Source organism: Petromyzon marinus (assembly GCF_048934315.1).
Source record: "Petromyzon marinus isolate PM22_M1 ecotype Great Lakes invasive population chromosome 68 unlocalized genomic scaffold, UKy_Petmar_22M1.pri1.0 chr68_unloc.1, whole genome shotgun sequence".
NCBI classification, from domain to species: Eukaryota; Metazoa; Chordata; class Hyperoartia; order Petromyzontiformes; family Petromyzontidae; genus Petromyzon; species Petromyzon marinus.
In genome coordinates, this window is record NW_027422597.1 from 2161048 (window position 1) to 2180960 (window position 19913).

The 19913-nt window shown below is 47.9% G+C and overlaps 1 protein-coding gene across 1 annotated transcript in view; it reads right to left on the reverse strand.

Moving 5' to 3' along the window:
• The window catches only part of LOC116937514 (uncharacterized), a 41552-nt gene that overhangs the window by 14191 nt on the left and 7448 nt on the right, over positions 1-19913 (reverse strand). The window contains exon 4 of the mRNA XM_076058132.1: positions 3790-3910. Within this exon, the coding sequence (XP_075914247.1) occupies positions 3790-3910 (121 nt within the window). The remainder of the gene's footprint in view (positions 1-3789; positions 3911-19913) is intronic.

Consider the following 19913-nt stretch of genomic DNA (forward strand, 5'->3'; position numbering starts at 1 on the left):
GAGAGAGACAGAAAGATAGACAGAGATAGACAGAGAGAGAGTCAGACAGAGAGACACAGAGAGACAGAAAGACAGAGACACAGAGACGGAGACAGAGAGAGAGAGACAGAGAAAGAGAGACAGAGAGACAGAAGGAGAGACACAGAGACATAGAGATAGGGTGAGATGGAGAGACACACAAAGAGACAGAGAGAGAGACAGAGAGAGAGACAGAGAGACATGGAGACAGACAGAGAGTCAGACAGAGAGACACAGAGAGACAGAAAGACAGAGACACAGAGACGGAGACAGAGAGAGAGACAGACACAGAGAAAGAGAGACAGAGAGACAGAAGGGGAGACACAGAGACATAGAGATAGGTTGAGATGGAGAGAAACACAGAGAGACAGAAAGACAGAGAGACGGAGAGAGAGACAGACAGACAGAGAGATAGACAGTGAGAGAGAGAGACAGTGAGAGAGACAGAGAGAGAGAGACAGAGAGAGAGGGAGAGATGGACAGAGAGACAGGGAGAGAGAGACAGAGAGAGAGAGAGACAGACAGACAGAGAGAGACGGTGAGAGAGACAGTGAGAGAGACAGACAGAGAGACAGAGAGAGACAGTGAGAGAGACAGAGAGAGAGAGACAGAGAGAGAGGGAGAGATGGACAGAGAGAGACGGTGAGAGAGACAGTGAGAGAGACAGAGAGAGAGACAGTGAGAGAGACAGTGAGAGAGACAGACAGACAGACAGAGAGAGACGGTGAGAGAGACAGTGAGAGAGACAGTGAGAGAGACAGTGAGAGAGACGGTGAGAGAGACAGTGAGAGAGACAGTGAGAGAGACAGACAGACAGAGAGAGACGGTGAGAGAGACAGTGAGAGAGACAGAGAGAGAGACAGTGAGAGAGACAGACAGACAGAGAGAGACGGTGAGAGAGACAGACAGAGAGACAGAGATAGACAGTGAGAGAGACAGAGTGAGAGATACAGACAGAGAGACAGAGAGAGAGACAGAGAGAGAGAGAGACAGACAGACAGAGAGAGATGAAGAGACACGGAAAAAGAGAGACACACAGAGACAGCGAGAGACGGTGAGAGACAGGCACAGAAAGAGAGGGACACACACAACGACAGGGACACAGAGAGACAGAGATGGAGAGAGACAGAGACACAGAAATAAAGAGACAGTCACACAGATACAGAGAGACACAGAAACAGAGAGAGAGAGAGAGACAGGCTTAGAGAGGAGATGGAAAGAGAGAGAATGAGATTATTTTTCTGATATGAAGTTCCACGTGATGATGATGATGACATCAGCCACTTGGATGACCTGCTATCACTGTGGTGATGGCATGGTATTAGTATACTGCGGCCTTACATCCGGTAAGATAAACATAGTTTAGTCGATCGGACTCTACATGTATCTCTATGGGTCTCTATGTGTATCTATGAGTCTCTATGTGTATCTCTATGGGTCTCTATGTGTATCTATGGGTCTCTATGTGTATCTATGGGTCTCTCTGTGTGTATCTATGGGTCTCTATGTGTATCTCTATGGGTCTCTATGTGTATCTATGGGTCTCTATGTGTATCTATGGGTCTCTATGGGTATCTATGTGTATCTATAGGTCTCTATGGGTCTCTATGTGTATCCATGGGTCTATGTGTATCTATGTGTATCTATGGGTCTCTATCTGAATCTATGGGTCTCTGTGTATCTATGGGTCTCTATGTGTATCTATGGGTCTCCATGTGTATCTCTATGGGTCTCTATATGTATCTCTATGGGTCTATATGTATCTATGTGTCTCTATCTGTCTCTATGGGTCTCTATGTGTATCTATGGGTCTCTATGTGTATCTATGTGTCTCTATGTCTCTATGTGTATCTATGGGTCTCTATCTGAATCTATGGGTCTTTATGTGTATCTATGGGTCTCTATGTGTATCTATGGGTCTCCATGTGTATCTCTATGGGTCTCTATGTGTATCTCTATGGGTCTATATGTATCTATGTGTCTCTATCTGTCTCTATGGGTCTCTATGTGTATATATGTGTCCCTATCTGTATCTATGGGTCTATGTGTATCTATGGGTCTCTATGTCTATACTCTTTGGTTCTATTCGGTAAAGTCACCACGTAGGTAAAAAATAAAACAACAAAATTCTCACGACGTTTCGGCCACAACACAAGCGGCCTTCATCAGGTGAAGGGATCCCGGCCTGTCTCGAAGACAGCGCTGGAGTGAAACACAGAGCTAAGCTCAGACCGCGACCTTTAAGCTGTGTGAAAGTAATTAAGGTGCCTTGACAAAGGAATTAGCATAAAGAATTAGCATTCAATCGGCGAACGTAGCATGATGAAAGGTGTAGAGAGGGTGAACATGCGGGTGCACATTCACCCGCATGTGCTGCAAAAAATATACTGTACCATTGAAAATTAGTTTAATGTTTGGTTAGATTTAGAAGATCTTTCCAATGGTTGCTTAATTTGAAACCATCTTCTCGGTTCTAATTGTGTCTGTGTTTGTAAATCTGAATTGCCTCGTGAACAAATCTCTGATAAAAAAAACCCGTGGGTTTGCAAAGAACCTTGATATCGGAGAAAATTATATCGTGATCACCCACAGCGTTGTAACGGTGATCAGCTACAGCAGAAGAATTCGTTCTGCCGTGTTTCAAATCTGATTTGTGCTCGCGAATTCTGTCAGAGACATGTCGCTTTGTCTCCCCGATATAGCAATCACCGCAGGTACAACTCAATTTGTAAACCCCGGGGTACTGTAAGTCAGGAATGACATCCTTCGCGGATGGGATCAGATCACGAAATTTTGTGTACTGTATTGAACCGGACCTGGATCTTGTGTTTGTTTAGAATTTTGGAAATCTTTTTCGTAACGCCTGCTATATATGGTAGTGTGATGGTTTTGACCGGAGTATCAAGTTGTTGTGCTAATTCCTTTGTCAAGGCACCTTAATCCCTCTCACACAGCTTAAAGGCCGTGGTCTGAGCTTGGCTCTGTGTTCACTCCAGCGCTGTCTTCGAGACAGTCTGGTCCCTTCACCTGATGAAGGCCGCTTGTGTTGTGGTCGTGATTTTTGTTGTTTTATTTTTTTACCCACGTGGTGACTTTACCGAATAGACCCAAAGAGTATGATAATTGGTGTTTTACCCTTTCATCTGGCAACAAAACTGACACCTTTCTTTTGACAAGGAGTCATGTTGGCATTGAACCACAATACCTGCGGTCGGAATGCAAACAAAAAAAACATCATCTGGTCCAACACCATGTGAGAGACGAGGCTAGGGTGTGGACCAATCAATTTCAAGGACGGTGCCAAACACATAATCAGAGTTTACGTTTATTTGCTTGCATTCCGACCCGCAGGTATTGTGGTCAATGCAAAATCAATGCCTCCTCCCCCTCCTCCCCCTCCTCCTCCTCCTCCCTCCTCTTCACAAATAAACTCGTGACAGGCGATGGAATCGCGAGCAACGGCCGACACCCTAGCAAAAAAAACCTCAAAACAAGAGCGGACCCTGCAAACAGGCCGGATGCTTGACACCGAACAAACGCCACCGCCACCTCTTGCGCGGCGGATGAGCTCACGAATCTCCGGGGCAGGCTTCGTTGGCTGGCATCCCCGCAAGGCTTCGTGCTGTCGAATGCTCGTCGGGAGAGGGCGCGGGGCCGCGAGGATGGAAGTCCTCCTCCTACCTACCCCCTACCTACCCCCTCCGCCCGCCCCCGGGGCGTATTTACGTTCCGACGTTCTCGTCCGGTCGGGTCTGCGGGAGGTCGGCGTACCGGAGTGCGTCCTCATGTGCCGCTTGAGCCTGTAGGCGTCCTTGCTAGCGTAGCTGCACGCGCTGCACTGGAACGGACGCTCGCCAGTATGCGACCTCATGTGGCGTTTCATCATGCTCACCTGTGCCGTGGTGAGGGGGGGGGGGGGGTGTGTGTGGGGACGGGGACATCAACGGGGTTAGACAGGCTAGGTAGGTGTCAGCCGCCGCTGGCTCCGTCGGCGTTCCGATTGGAAGCTTTCGCGGCCGCAACGGATTCACCTTCACGGGTTTTCAAAGTCACCGCCAACGTAAGAAGAAGGGAAATGATGATGATGATGATGATAATCATAATGAAATAATGAGAACGAAACAACGCGATCAAATGAGATGCTCCCGACGTTTCGGCCGTCTGCCAATGCCAGGAGCGCCGTCTTTCCGGCAGTTCGCCTGAAGACGGGCTTGCTCGTGCTGTGGCCGAAACGTCGTGGGAAGATTATTTTGCCGTGTTGTTATTTTATTATTTTGTTATGATTTTGTTAGCTCCCTTCTACGCGGTGACTTTTACCGAAAGAACCATTAAGATTGATCGGCGTTGTTGCCCCGCCCACCTTCCAGCCCCGCCCACCTTCCAGCCCCGCCCACTTCCAGCCCCGCCCACTTTCAGCCCCGCCCACGTTCAGCCCCGCCCACTTCCAGCCCCGCCCACTTCCAGCCCCGCCCACTTCCAGCCCCGCCCACTTTCAGCCCCGCCCACGTTCAGCCCCGCCCACTTCCAGCCCCGCCCACTTCCAGCCCCGCCCACTTCCCCCCACCCCCAGCTTCACGTCCATCTCCTAGCGTCCATGCAACACTCTCCCCCCTCCCTTACCCCTCCCCCATCCCTTACCCCTCCCCCCTTCCTTACCCCTCCATTACCCCTCCCCCCTCACTTACCCCTCCATTACCCCTCCCCCCTTCCTTACCCCTCCATTACCCCTCCCCCCTCACTTACCCCTCCCCCCTCCCTTACCCCTCCCCCCTCCCTTACCCCTCCCCCCTCTCTTACCCCTCCCCCTCCCTTACCCCTCCCCCCTCTCTTACCCCTCCCCCCTCCCTTGCCCCTCCCTTACCCCTCCCCCCTCCCTTACCCCTCCCCCCTCTCTTACCCCTCCCTTACCCCTCCCCCCTCCCTTACCCCTCCCCCCTCCCTTACCCCTCCCCCCTCCCTTACCCCTCCCCCCTCCCTTACCCCTCCCCCCTCCCTTACCTATATCACCTCTTACCAAAGCCTTGCTGTGGTTTTCCCACCTGATGATGACTGCTTATTGTGTTGCAGTCGAAATGTCGTGAGAATCGTATTGTTTTATATTTTTATTATTTTATTGTTTCCCTTCTACTACGTGGTGGTGACTTTACCCAAAGAACCAAGAATAATAATTTTATTGTTTTACAATAATTTTATTGTTTTATATTTTATTACTTTATTGTTTCCCTTCCACTACGTGGTGGTGACTTTACCCAAAAGAACCAAGAATAATAATTTTATTGTTTTATATTTTTATTACTTTATTGTTTCCCTTCTTCCACGTGGTGGTGACTTTACCCAAAGAACCAAGAATAATCATTTTATTGTTTTATATTTTTCAATCTAGAAAATAAATAATAATTTCATTGCTTTATATTTTTATTACTTTATTGTTTCCCTTCCACTACGTGGTGGTGACTTTACCCAAAAGAACCAAGAATAATAATTTTATTGTTTTATATTTTTTATTACTTTATTGTTTCCCTTCTTCCACGTGGTGGTGACTTTACCGAAAGAACCAAGAATATTAATCCCTGCAGTCACGAAAGCTTGAAATCAATTTTTTTTAGGTGTCAGTTGTTTCGTTAGAGACGGAGGTGGTGAGTGGGGCACTCAGAGCCAGTACGCCCGCACACAGGCACACAAAGACAAAGATCCCCCGTGTAGCTCTCAACAGACCGTAGGGGGCAAGTGCTGTTGGCGAGACAGCACCTGTGAAGGCCGGCGGCGATGTTCACACACACACACCTCACCAGGTACTCGTTTGAGGCCGAGTCGACCTAAGGGAGGCCCAGGAACTGGTTCAGATGATCGTCACTTGGCGTTGGCCGTGGGCGGGAATCGAACTCGGTTCTCCAGGTTCGTGGCGCAGCGTAGCGCTAACCGCTACACCACCGCTCCCCACACGTGGATAAAGACAAAGATCCCCCGTATAGCCTGTAACAGGCTGTAGGGGCAAGTGCTGTTAGCGAGCAGCGCCTATGAAGGCCGGCAAAGGCACACGAGGGGGTGGGTGGCTACCAGCACCACGCCCGACCGCCTTTGTCTCTCCCCTAGTGGCGATGTTTACTACACACCGCACCAGGTAACTCATTTGAGGCCGAGTCGACCTAGGGGAGGCCCGGGTACGTAGTGCACGCAGTAGCAGTATGCCCGCACACAGGTACACACACAGACACATACATACAAACAGGTACATAGATACATACACACAGGTACATACACACACACACAGGTACATACACACACACAGGTACATAGACACATACACACAGGTACATAGATACATACACACAGGTACATACACACACACACAGGTACATAGATACATACACACAGGTACATAGATACATACACACAGGTACATAGATACATACACACAGGTACATAGATACATACACACAGGTACATAGATACATACACACAGGTACATAGATGCATACACACAGGTACATAGATACATACACACAGGTACACACACACAGGTACATACACACATATGCACACATACACATACCACAGGTACGTACAGGTTATTTATTTAAATTTTGATTTAAAGCTTTCGTGACTGCAGTAATTCATATTCTTAGTTTTTTCGGTAAAGTCACGTTGAAGGGAAACAACAAAATAATAAAATATATATAAAACAATAAAAAAATTCTCACGACGTTTCGACCATAACACAAACGTCGTAAGAATTGTTATTGTTTAATATATATATTTTATTATTTTGTTGTTTCCCTTCAACGTGACTTTACCGAAAAAAACTAAGAATATGTTATTTATTTATTTAGCGAATGCAAAGTCTCTCGAAGCCAAGCGGTTGCTTCCGGTCCTGCTGTGTTGAGTTTGTGGATTGGGCAGACTTCTAGGATGTGGTGCATGGTTTTATCCACCCCAGAGGCACAAATTGGGGCTTGCTCATTTGCCCCAGCGGCGGAGGTTAGTGAGGCTTGGCCCGTGACCAGTCCTGAACCTGCTGAGGGTGGACCGCTCCTGCCTGGGGAGGTTGAAACTAGGGGGCTGCTTTTGTGTGGGGGTAGTAAAGAGGTTCCGGTGACTCCCGTTCTTGCGTTCAGGTGAGATTTGTGTTGAGGTGGGTAGGTTGGTGAGTGAGTGGGTGGGTGAGTGAGTGGGTGGGTGAGTGATTGGGTGGGTGAGTGAGTGGGTGGGTGAGTGAGTAGGTGGGTGGGTGAGTGAGTGGGTGGGTGAGTGGGTGGGTAGGTGGGTGGGTGAGTGAGTGGGTGGGTGGGTGAGTGGGTGGGTGAGTGGGTGGGTGGGTGAGTGGCTGGGTGAGTGAGTGGGTAGGTGAGTGAGTGGGTGGATGGGTGGGTGAGTGAGTGAGTGGGTGGGTGGGTGGGTGAGTGGGTGGGTGAGTGAGTGAGTGTTTGGGTGAGTGAGTGAGTGGATAGGTGGGTGAGTGGGTGAGTGAGTGAGTGGATGGGTGGGTGATTGGGTGAGTGAGTGGATGGGTGCGTGGGTGAGTGGGTGGGTGAGTGAGTGGGTGGGTGGATGCGTGGGTGGGTGAGTGAATGAGTGAGTGGGTGAGCGAGTGAGTGGCTGGGTGAGTGAGTGAGGGAGTGGGTGAGTGGGTGGGTGAGTGAATGAGTGGGTGAGTGAATGAGTGGGTGAGCGAGTGAGTGAGTGGCTGGGTGAGTGAGTGGGTAGGTGGGTGAGTGAGTGGGTGGGTGAGTGAGTGGGTGAGTGAGTGGGTGAGTGAGTGGGTGAGTGGGTGGGTGGGTGAGTGGGTGGGTGGGTGAGTGGGTGAGTGATTAGGTGGGTGGGTGAGTGAGTGGATGGGTGGGCGACCGAGCGAGCGAGCGAGTGGCTGGGTCTTTCCAAATCGGCTTTCTTGAGGGGGGCTTGGGGGCGGGGGTCGTCATCTTTGGGTGGGCTCGAGAGGTCCCCCTGTGGAGCGGCCAGATGCGTGGGGGCGTTGGCGGATCATATTTCAATATTTTTTCTGGGTTGTTGAAGAGTCTCCGGACACGTGGTGGCCGGGTGACGTTTGCCCGGACAGGGAGCAAGGGGGAAGTGGGGTGGATCGCACACGGCCGGCTTTTTCGCTGTGCGTCGACTCTTCTGCACGTGCACGTGTGACGACCTTGGCCAGGACCAGTGCACGGTATAGCGCCACCGGCTCCCATGACTAGTTTGGAGATGACGTTGTTCCTGCTGTTGTTCTCAGGTGCTCCCGGAAGGTGAGCGACCTGTCCAGGGTCACACCCGAGGTTTGTGTGGGGGTGGTGGAGGGTGGAGGGTGGTGGAGGGTGGTGGTGGTGGTGGTGGTGGCGCTGTATAGCTTGCGGTTGTTCATCTGGATGTCGAGCTCGAAATTTGGCCTCGGCGGTGTTTTTTTTTCCCGCAGGGCTCGGTTTTGTGTTTGAGCCGCCGACGTCCGACGGCATCTTCTTTGGTTCTTTCGGTAAAAGTCACCGACCACGTAGAATGATGATAAAATAATAAAATAACACAATGAAATTCTCACGACGTTTTGGTAAAGTCGCCACGTAGAATGATGATAAAATAATAAAATAAAACAATACAATTCTCACGACGTTTCGCTAAAGTCACCGACCACGTAGAATGATGATAAAATAATAAAATAAATCAATAAAATTCTCACGACGTTTCGGTAAAGTCGCCACGTAGAATGATGATAAAATAATAAAATAAATCAATAAAATTCTCACGACGTTTCGGTAAAGTCACCACCACGTAGAATGATGATAAAATAATAAAATAAATCAATAAAATTCTCACGACGTTTCGGTAAAGTCGCCACGTAGAATGATGATAAAATAATAAAATAAATCAATAAAATTCTCACGACGTTTCGGTAAAGTCGCCACGTAGAATGATGATAAAATAATAAAATAAATCAATAAAATTCTCACGACGTTTCGGTAAAGTCGCCACGTAGAATGATGATAAAATAATAAAATAAATCAATAAAATTCTCACGACGTTTCGGTAAAGTCGCCACGTAGAATGATGATAAAATAATAAAATAAAACAATAAAATTCTCACGACGTTTCGGTAAAGTCACCACCACGTAGAATGATAATAAAACAATAAAATAAAACTATACAATTCTCACGACGTTTCGGTAAAGTCACCACCACATAGAATGATAATAAAATAAAACTATAAAATTCTCACGACGTTTCGGTAAAGTCACCACCACGTAGAATGATAATAAAATAATAAAAATAAAACAATGAAATTCTCACGACGTTTCGCTAAAGTCACCACCACGTAGAATGATGATAAAATAATAAAATAACACAATAAAATTCTCACGACGTTTCGGTAAAGTCACCACCACGTAGAATGATAATAAAATAATAAAATAACACAATAAATTTCTCACGACGTTTCGGTAAAGTCACCACCACGTAGAATGATGATAAAACAATAAAATAAAACAATAAAATTCTCACGACGTTTCGGTAAAGTCACCACCACATAGAATGATAATAAAATAAAACTATAAAATTCTCACGAAGTTTCGGTAAAGTCACCACGTAGAATGATAATAAAATAATAAAAATAAAACAATGAAATTCTCACGACGTTTCGCTAAAGTCACCACCACGTAGAATGATAATAAAATAATAAAATAACACAATAAAATTCTCACGACGTTTCGGTAAAGTCACCACCACGTAGAATGATAATAAAATAATAAAATAACACAATAAAATTCTCACGACGTTTCGGTAAAGTCACCACCACGTAGAATGATAATAAAATAATAAAATAAAACAATGAAATTCTCACGACGTTTCGGTAAAGTCACCACCACGTAGAATGATAATAAACTAATAAAAATAAAACAATGAAATTCTCACGACGTTTCGGTAAAGTCACCACGTAGAATGATAATAAAATAATAAAATAAAACAATAAAATTCTCACGACGTTTCGCTAAAGTCACCACCACGTAGAATGATAATAAAATAATAAAATAACACAATAAAATTCTCACGACGTTTCGGTAAAGTCACCACCACGTAGAATGATAATAAAATAATAAAATAACACAATAAAATTCTCACGACGTTTCGGTAAAGTCACCACCACGTAGAATGATAATAAAATAATAAAATAAAACAATGAAATTCTCACGACGTTTCGGTAAAGTCACCACCACGTAGAATGATAATAAACTAATAAAAATAAAACAATGAAATTCTCACGACGTTTCGGTAAAGTCACCACGTAGAATGATAATAAAATAATAAAATAAAACAATGAAATTCTCACGACGTTTCGGTAAAGTCGCCACGTAGAATGATAATAAAATAATAAAATAAAACAATAAAATTCTCACGACGTTTCGCTAAAGTCACCACCACGTAGAATGATAATAAAATAATAAAATAACACAATAAAATTCTCACGACGTTTCGGTAAAGTCACCACCACGTAGAATGATAATAAAATAATAAAATAAAACAATAAAATTCTCACGACGTTTTGCTAAAGTCACCACGTAGAGTGATAATATAAAAAAAAATAACACAATAAAATTCTCACGACGTTTCGGTAAAGTCGCCACGTAGAATGATAAAAAATAATAAAATAAAATTATAAAATAAAATAATAAATAGGAATATAGGAATAGGTTTTACCCTTTTAACTGGCACAAAAACTGACACCTTTGTACAAGGCATCATGTTTGCAATAACCACAACACAAGCAGTCAAAATGCAAACACAAAAAGAGACAACTCTGATAATAATATTGGCACTGTCCTTGAATTTGATTGGTCCACACCAGAGACGGCTTTTCTTAGAGCCCCTTAGTCTCTCCACTGGTGTTGGACCAGTAGACGCCAAAAGGCGTACAACTTAAAAACAGCAGCGCACTATCAGAGTTATTGACGGCTAGGGGTGAGCATTTACATTATGAGACCTCCTTTGCCAGTAACAAGATATAGGAATAGGTTTTTACCCTTTTAACTGGCACAAAAACTGACACCTTTATTCAAGGCATCATGTTTGCAATAACCACAACACAAGCAGTCAGAATGCAAACAAAAAAGAGACAACTCTGATAATAATAATATTGGCACTGTCCTTGAATTTGATTGGTCCACACCCGAGACAGCTTTTCTTAGAGCCCCTTAGTCTCCATAAAACAATAAAATTCTCACGGCGTCCCCTTCACCTGATGAAGGCCGCTCGCGTTGTGGCCGAAACGTTCGTGAGATATTTTATCGCGTTATGTTCATAATAAAGGTTTTTGGGTTAGATCGCGTTTATTTATAAATGTGTCGTAACCCTCCACCACCCGACACGGCCAATCAGCAAAAAAGTGTCACGTTGACAAAAGACAAAAATAGTTCACTACTTTAGCCCACCGGTGTGTTGAAGAGTGAATCCACATTTACAGTTTAACTCTTCAACACACCGGTGGGCTAAAGTAGTGAACTATTTGTGTCTTTTTGTCAACGTGACACTTTTGTTTTTGCTGATTGGCCGTGTTCGGGTGGTGGAGGGTTACGACACATTCATAAATAAACGCGATCTAACCCAAAAACCGTTATTATGAATAATATTGGTCGCGAAAGCCTACGTGTTAAACCGCGTTATGTTACTTTATCGATTTATTATTTTTATTCTCATTCTACGTGGGTGGCGACTTCGCCGAAAGAGCCGAAGGAGATTGCACGCTTTCGTCGGCGGTGACATTTTTTGCCGACGGTGATATTTGTTGGGAAGCTGCGCTCCAGCGGGGGGTCGCTGAGTTGTGCCCCCCAAAAAATTGGCTTTCCGGATGTTCCACCTCGGCTGTCTTTGAGCTGTTGACTGTGTGGGACACCGCACAGTCAACAGCTCAGGGCCCTGCGTGAGCTAGCAGGGGTGGGGTGGTGGTGGCGGTGTTGACTGTGTGTGGGACACCACCATAGACAACCACAACAACACCACCACACAGTCAACAGCTCAGGGCCCTGCGTGAGCTAGCAGGGGTGGGTGGTGGTGACGGTGTTGACTGTGTGTGGGACACCACCACAGACAACCACAACAACAACACCACACAGTCAACAGCTCAGGGCCCTGCGTGAGCTAGCAGGGGTGGGGTGGTGGTGGCGGTGTTGACTGTGTGTGGGACACCACCATAGACAACAACAACAACACCACACAGTCAACAGCTCAGGGCCCTGCGTGAGCTAGCAGGCGTGGGTGGTGGTGGTGTTGACTGTGTGTGGGACACCACACAGTCAACAACTCAGGGCCCTGCGTGAGCTAGCAGGGGTGGGTGGTGGTGGCGGTGTTGACTGTGTGTGGGACACCACCATAGACAACAACAACAACAACACCACACAGTCAACAGCTCAGGGCCCTGTGTGAGCTAGCAGGGGTGGGTGGTGGTGACGGTGTTGACTGTGTGTGGGACACCACCATAGACAACAACAACAACACCACACAGTCAACAGCTCAGAGCCCTGCGTGGTGGTGGTGTTGACTGTGTGTGGGACACCACCATAGACAACAACAACAACAACAACACCACCACACAGTCAACAGCTCAGGGCCCCGCGTGAGCGAGCAGGGGTGGGTGGTGGTGGCGGTGTTGACTGTGTGTGGGACACCACCATAGACAACAACAACACCACACAGTCAACAGCTCAGGGCCCCGCGTGAGCGAGCAGGGGTGGGTGGTGGTGGCGGTGTTGACTGTACGGGCAATCATCTCGGACAAGGGGCTCTGTACGTGGAAGGGAGTTACATTTAGAGAGCTGACCCAGGCAGAGGTACACAAACATACCACAACAACAACTACAACAACAACAGTAACCGGCATTCGCCACGAAGTGGCGGTGATGTCACCACGGCGCTTGTGCCAGGCTATGTGCACGTTAAGGCCACGTGAAGTGTCGAACGCCCGTCGGCAGGAGGTCACGGGGCAGACTCAGGTGCCATGGACACATACATATACACACACACAACAACAACAACAACAACCGCCATTCGCAACTAAGTGGCGGTGACGTCACCACGACGCTTGTGCCAGGCCATACATACATACAAAGACAAAGACAAAGATCCCCCGTATAGCCTTAACAGACTGTAGGGGCAAGTGCTGTTAGCGAGCACCTATGAAGGCCGGAACGGTACACGAGGGGGTGGGTGGCCAGCACCACGCCCGACCGCCTTTGTCTCCCTAGTGACGATGTTTACACACCGCACCAGGTACTCATTTGAGGCTGAGTCGACCTAGGGGAGGCCCGGGACCGGTTCAGATAATCGTCACTGGTGTTGGCCGTGAGCGGGAATCGAACCCGGGTCGCCAGGTTCATAGCGCAGCGCGCTAACCGCTACACTATCGCTCCCCACATACATACATACACACACAGACACACACATACACACACCGTTGCATATGTACAGGTACATGGTACACATGGTGCCAGTATGCCTGCACACAGGTACACACACACACACACATGCTACAAGTACAAACAGGTACACACAAGAGCATACTACAGGTGCATATCAGTACACACAGGTACAAATACAAATATCGCACCCTATGGCCTCAATGGAATCTTGGAGCTAGTGCTGTAAGCGAGCAACACAAGACATGGGGGTAGTGGGTGGCCAGCACCAAGGCCAACCTAACGTTTACACACCGCACCCATAGAGATACATAGAGACCCATAGATATACATAGAGATCCACAGAGACCCATAGAGACCCACAGAGACCCATAGAGACACACAGAGACCGATAGAAATACATAGAGATCCACAGAGATAAATAGAGACCCATAGAGATACAGAGACCCACAGAGACCCATAGAGATACACAGAGACCCATAGAGATACAAAGAGACCGATAGATATACATAGAGATCCATAGAGATAAATAGAGACCCACAGAGATACATAGAGATACACAGAGACCCATAGATATACACAGAGACCCACAAAGACCCATAGAGATACACAGAGACCGATATATATATACATAGAGACCCATAGAGACACACAGAGACCCACAGAGACCCATAGAGACACACAGAGACCCATAGAGATACACAGAGACCGATAGATATACATAGAGATCCACAGAGATAAATAGAGACCCATAGAGACACATAGAGACACACAGGGACCCATAGAGATACACAGAGACCGATAGATATACATAGAGATCCATAGAGATAAATAGAGACCGATAGATATACATAGAGATCCACAGAGATAAATAGAGACCCATAGAGATACACAGAGACCCACAGAGACCCATAGAGACACACAGAGACCGATAGATATACATAGAGATCCACAGAGATAAATAGAGACCCATAGAAATACACAGAGACCCACAGAGACCCATAGAGATACATAGAGACCGATAGATATACATAGAGATCCATAGAGATAAATAGAGACCCATAGAGACACACAGAGACCCACAGAGACCCATAGAGACACACAGAGACCCACAGAGACCCATAGAGATACACAGAGACCCATAGAGACACACAGAGACCCATAGAGACGCATAGAGACCCATAGAGATACATAGAGACACACAGAGACCCATAGAGATACACAGAGACCGATAGATATACATAGAGATCCACAGAGATAAATAGAGACCCATAGAGACACACAGAGACCCACAGAGACCCATAGAGACCCACAGAGACCCACAGAGACGCATAGAGATAAATAGAGACCCATAGAGATACATAGAGACCCACAGAGACCCATAGAGACCCACAGAGACCCATAGAGACCCACAGAGACCCATAAAGATACACAGAGACCGATAGATATACATAGAGATCCACAGAAATAAATAGAGACCCATAGAGATACACAGAGACCCACAGAGACCCATAGAGATACACAGAGACCGATAGATATACATAGAGATCCATAGAGATAAATAGAGACCCATAGAGACACAGAGACCCACAGAGACCCATAGAGATACACAGAGACCGATAGATATACATAGAGATCCATAGAGATAAATAGAGACCCATAGAGATACATAGAGACTCACAGAGACCCATAGAGATACACAGAGACCGATAGATATACATAGAAATCCATAGAGATAAATAGAGACCCATAGAGATACATAGAGACCCACAGAGACCCATAGAGATACACAGAGACCGATAGATATACATAGAGATCCATAGAGATAAATAGAGACCCATAGAGATACATAGAGACTTATAGGGATACATAGAGACCCATAGAGATATATAGAGATCCATAGAGATACAGAGACCCATAGAGATACATAGAGACACATAGATATACATAGAGACCCATAGAGATACATAAAGACCCACAGAAACCCATAGAGATACATAGAGACCCACAGAGACCCATGGAGATACATAGAGACCCACAGAGACCCATAGGGATACATAGAGACCCATAGAGATACATAGAGACCCACAGAGACCCATAGGGATACATAGAGACCCATAGAGATACATAGAGACCCATAGAGAGTTATAGGGATACATAGAGACCCATAGAGATATATAGAGATCCATAGAGATACAGAGACCCATAGAGATATGCAGAGACCCATAGAGATACATAGAGACCCACAGAAACCCATAGAGATACATAGAGACCCACAGAGACCCATAGAGATACATAGAGACCCACAGAGACCCATAGAGATACATAGAGACCCATAGAGATATATAGAGATCCATAGAGATACAGAGACCCATAGAGATACATAGAGACCCACAGAAACCCATAGAGATACATAGAGACCCACAGAAACCCATAGAGACACATAGAGACCCACAGAGACCCATAGAGATACATAGAGACCCACAGAGACCCATAGGGATACATAGAGACCCATAGAGATACATAGAGACCCATAGAGATACATAGAGACCCACAGAAACCCATAGAGATACATAGAGACCCACAGATACCCATAGAGATACATAGAGACCCACAGAGACCCATAGAGATACATAGAGACCCACAGAGACCCATAGAGATACATAGAGACCCACAGAGATCCATAGAGATACAGAGACCCATAGAGATACATAGAGACCCACAGAAACCCATAGAGATACATAGAGACCCACAGAGACCCATAGAGATACATAGAAACCCACAGAGACCCATAGAGATACATAGAGACCCATAGAGATATATAGAGATCCATAGAGATACAGAGACCCATAGAGATACATAGAGACCCACAGAGACCCATAGAGATACATAGAGATCCATAGAGATACATAGAGACCCATAGAGATACATAGAGACCCATAGAGATATATAGAGATCCATAGAGATACAGAGACCCATAGAGATAAATAGAGACCACAGAAACCCATAGAGATACATAGGGACCCACAGAGACCCATAGAGATACATAGAAACCCACAGAGACCCATAGAGATACATAGAGACCCACAGAGATCCATAGAGAAACATAGAGACCCATAGAGATATATAGAGATCCATAGAGATACAGAGACCCATAGAGATACATAGAGACCCACAGAGACCCATAGAGATACATAGAGACCCACAGAGATCCATAGGGATACATAGAGACCCATAGAGATATATAGAGATCCATAGAGATACAGAGACCCATAGAGATACATAGAGACTCACAGAAACCCATAGAGATACATAGAGACCCACAGAGACCCATAGAGATACATAGAGACCCACAGAGATATATTTGAGATCCATAGAGATAGAGACCCATACAGATACGCAGAGACCCATAGAGATACATAGAGACCCCGAAACTCATAGGGATACATAGAGACCCACAGAGACTCATAGGGATACATAGAGACCCATAGAGATACAGAGACCCATAGAGATACGCAGAGACCCATAGAGATACATAGAGATACAGAGACCCATAGAGATACATAGAGACCCACAGAGACCCACAGAGATACATAGAGACCCATAGAGATACAGAGACCCATAGAGATACATAGAGACCCACAGAGATACATAGAGACCCATAGAGATACAGAGACCCATAGATATACATAAGAGACCCACAGAGATATATAGAGATCCATAGAGATACAGAGACCCATAGAGACCCGCAGAGACCCATAGAGACCCACATAGACCCATAGAGACCCATAGAGACCCACAGAAACCCATAGAGATACATAGAGACCAATAGACATATATAACGTTCCATAGAGATACAGAGACCCATAGAGATACATAGAGACCCACAGAAATCCATAGAGATACATAGAGACCCACAGAGACCAATAGAGATACATAGAGACCCACAGAGACCCATAGAGATACATAGAGACCCATAGAGATATATAGAGACCCATAGAGATACAGAGACCCATAGAGATACATAGAGACCCACAGAGACCCATACAGATACATAGAGACCCACAGAGATACATAGACACCCATAGAGATACAGAGACCCATAGAGATACATAAGATACCCACAGAGATATAGAGAGATCCATAGAGATACAGAGACCCATAGAGACATGCAGAGACCCATAGAGACCCATAGAGACCCACGGAAACCCATAGAGATACATAGAGACCCACAGAAACCCATAGAGATACATAGAGATACAGAGACCCATAGAGATACGAAGAGACCCATAGAGACACGCAGAGACCCATAGAGACACGCAGAGACCATAGAGACCCACAGAGGCCCATAGAGACCCATAGAGACCCAAAGAAACCCATAGAGATACATAGAGACCCATAGAGATATATAGAGATCCATAGAGATACAGAGACCCATAGAGACACGCAGAGACCCATAGAGACCCATAGAGACCCACAGAAACCCATAGAGATACATAGAGACCCACAGAAACCCATAGAGATACATAGAGATACAGAGACCCATAGAGATACGAAGAGACCCATAGAGACACGCAGAGACCCATAGAGACACGCAGAGACCCATAGAGACCTACAGAGACCCATAGAGACCCATAGAGACCCAAAGAAACCCATAGAGATACATAGAGACCCATAGAGATATATAGAGATCCATAGAGATACAGAGACCCATAGAGACCCACAGAGACCCATAGAGATACATAGAGACCCACAGAGATCCATAGGGACACATAGAGACCCATAGAGATATATAGAGATCCATAGAGATACAGAGACCCATAGAGACACGCAGAGACCCATAGAGACCCACAGAGACACATAGAGACCCATAGAGACCCACAGAAACCCATAGGGATACATAGAGACCCAGAGAGATACATAGAGACCCATAGAGACACGCGAGACCCATAGAGACCCATAGAGACCCACAGAAACACATAGAGACCCACAGAAACCCATAGAGACCCACAGAAACCCATAGAGATACACAGAGACCAAGAGGCTAAAACATATTTTGTATTTTACCCAAGTAAGGTCCACTGAACTGCTACGTTGCGTTTTTGTCAGACAAGCGACACGGCACATCGCGAACGATAGCAGCTCGTCAAAGTGGCTGATCATCGTCATCACGCGGAAGTTTCTAGCGGCAGTCAAACATTCTAAACAACGTACAGACGTCAGATCCTACACGTGGAGCTAGCAAGTAAATATTCTTAAAAATAGGGAGGGAGGGAGGGAGGGGAGGGAGGGAGGGGAGGGAGGGAGGGAGGTGGTGGAGGGAGGGAGGGAGGGAGGGAGGGAGGGAGGGAGGGAGGGAGGGAGGGAGGGAGGGAGGGAGGGAGGGGAGGGAGGGAGGCGAGAGAGACAAGAGGGAGGGAGGGAGGGGAGGGAGGGAGGGAGGGAGGGAGGGGAGGGAGGGAGGGAGGGGAGGGAGGAGGTGGAGGGAGGGAGGTGGTGGAGGGAGGGAGGTGGTGGAGGGAGGGAGGGAGGTGGTGGAGGGAGGGAGGGAGGGAGGGGAGGGAGGGGAGGGAGGGAGGGAGGGGAGGGAGGGAGGGAGGGAGGGAGGGGAGGGAGGGAGGGAGGGAGGGAGGGAGGGGAGGGAGGGAGGGAGGGAGGGGAGGGAAGGAGGGGAGGGAGGGGAGGGAGGGGAGGGAGGGAGGGAGGGAGGGAGGGAGGGAGGGAGGGGAGGGAGGGAGGGAGGGAGGGAGGGGAGGGAGGGAGGGGAGGGAGGAGGTGGAGGGAGGGAGGGGGGGAGGGAGGAGGTGGAGGGAGGGAGGTGGTGGAGGGAGGGAGGGAGGGAGGGAGGGGAGGGAGGGAGGGGAGGGAGGGAGGGAGGGGAGGGAGGGAGGGAGGGGAGGGGAGGGAGGAGGTGGAGGGAGGGAGGGAGGGAGGGGAGGGAGGGAGGGGAGGGAGGGAGGTGGTGGAGGGAGGGGGGGAGGGAGGGAGGGAGGGGGAGGGAGGGAGGTGGTGGAGGGAGGGAGGGAGGGAGGTGGTGGAGGGAGGGAGGGGAGGGAGGGAGGGGGGGAGGGAGGGAGGGAGGGAGGGAGGGGGGAGGGAGGGAGGGAGGGAGGGAGGGGAGGGAGGAGGTGGAGGGAGGGAGGGGAGGGAGGGGAGGGAGGGAGGGGGGAGGGAGGGAGGGAGGGAGGGAGGGGGGGAGGGAGGGAGGGGGGGAGGGAGGGAGGGGAGGGAGGTGGTGGAGGGAGGGAGGGAGGGAGGGAGGGAGGGGAGGGAGGGAGGGAGGGAGGGAGGGAGGGGAGGGAGGGAGGGAGGGAGGGAGGGAGGGGAGGAAGGGAGGGGAGGGAGGGAGGGAGGGAGGGGAGGGAGGAGGTGGAGGGAGGGAGGGAGGGAGGGGGGGAGGGGGGGAGGGAGGGAGGGAGGGGGGAGGGGGGGAGGGAGGGAGGGAGGGGGGGAGGGGGGGAGGGAGGGAGGGGAGGGAGGGAGGGGGGGAGGGAGGGAGGGAGGGAGGGG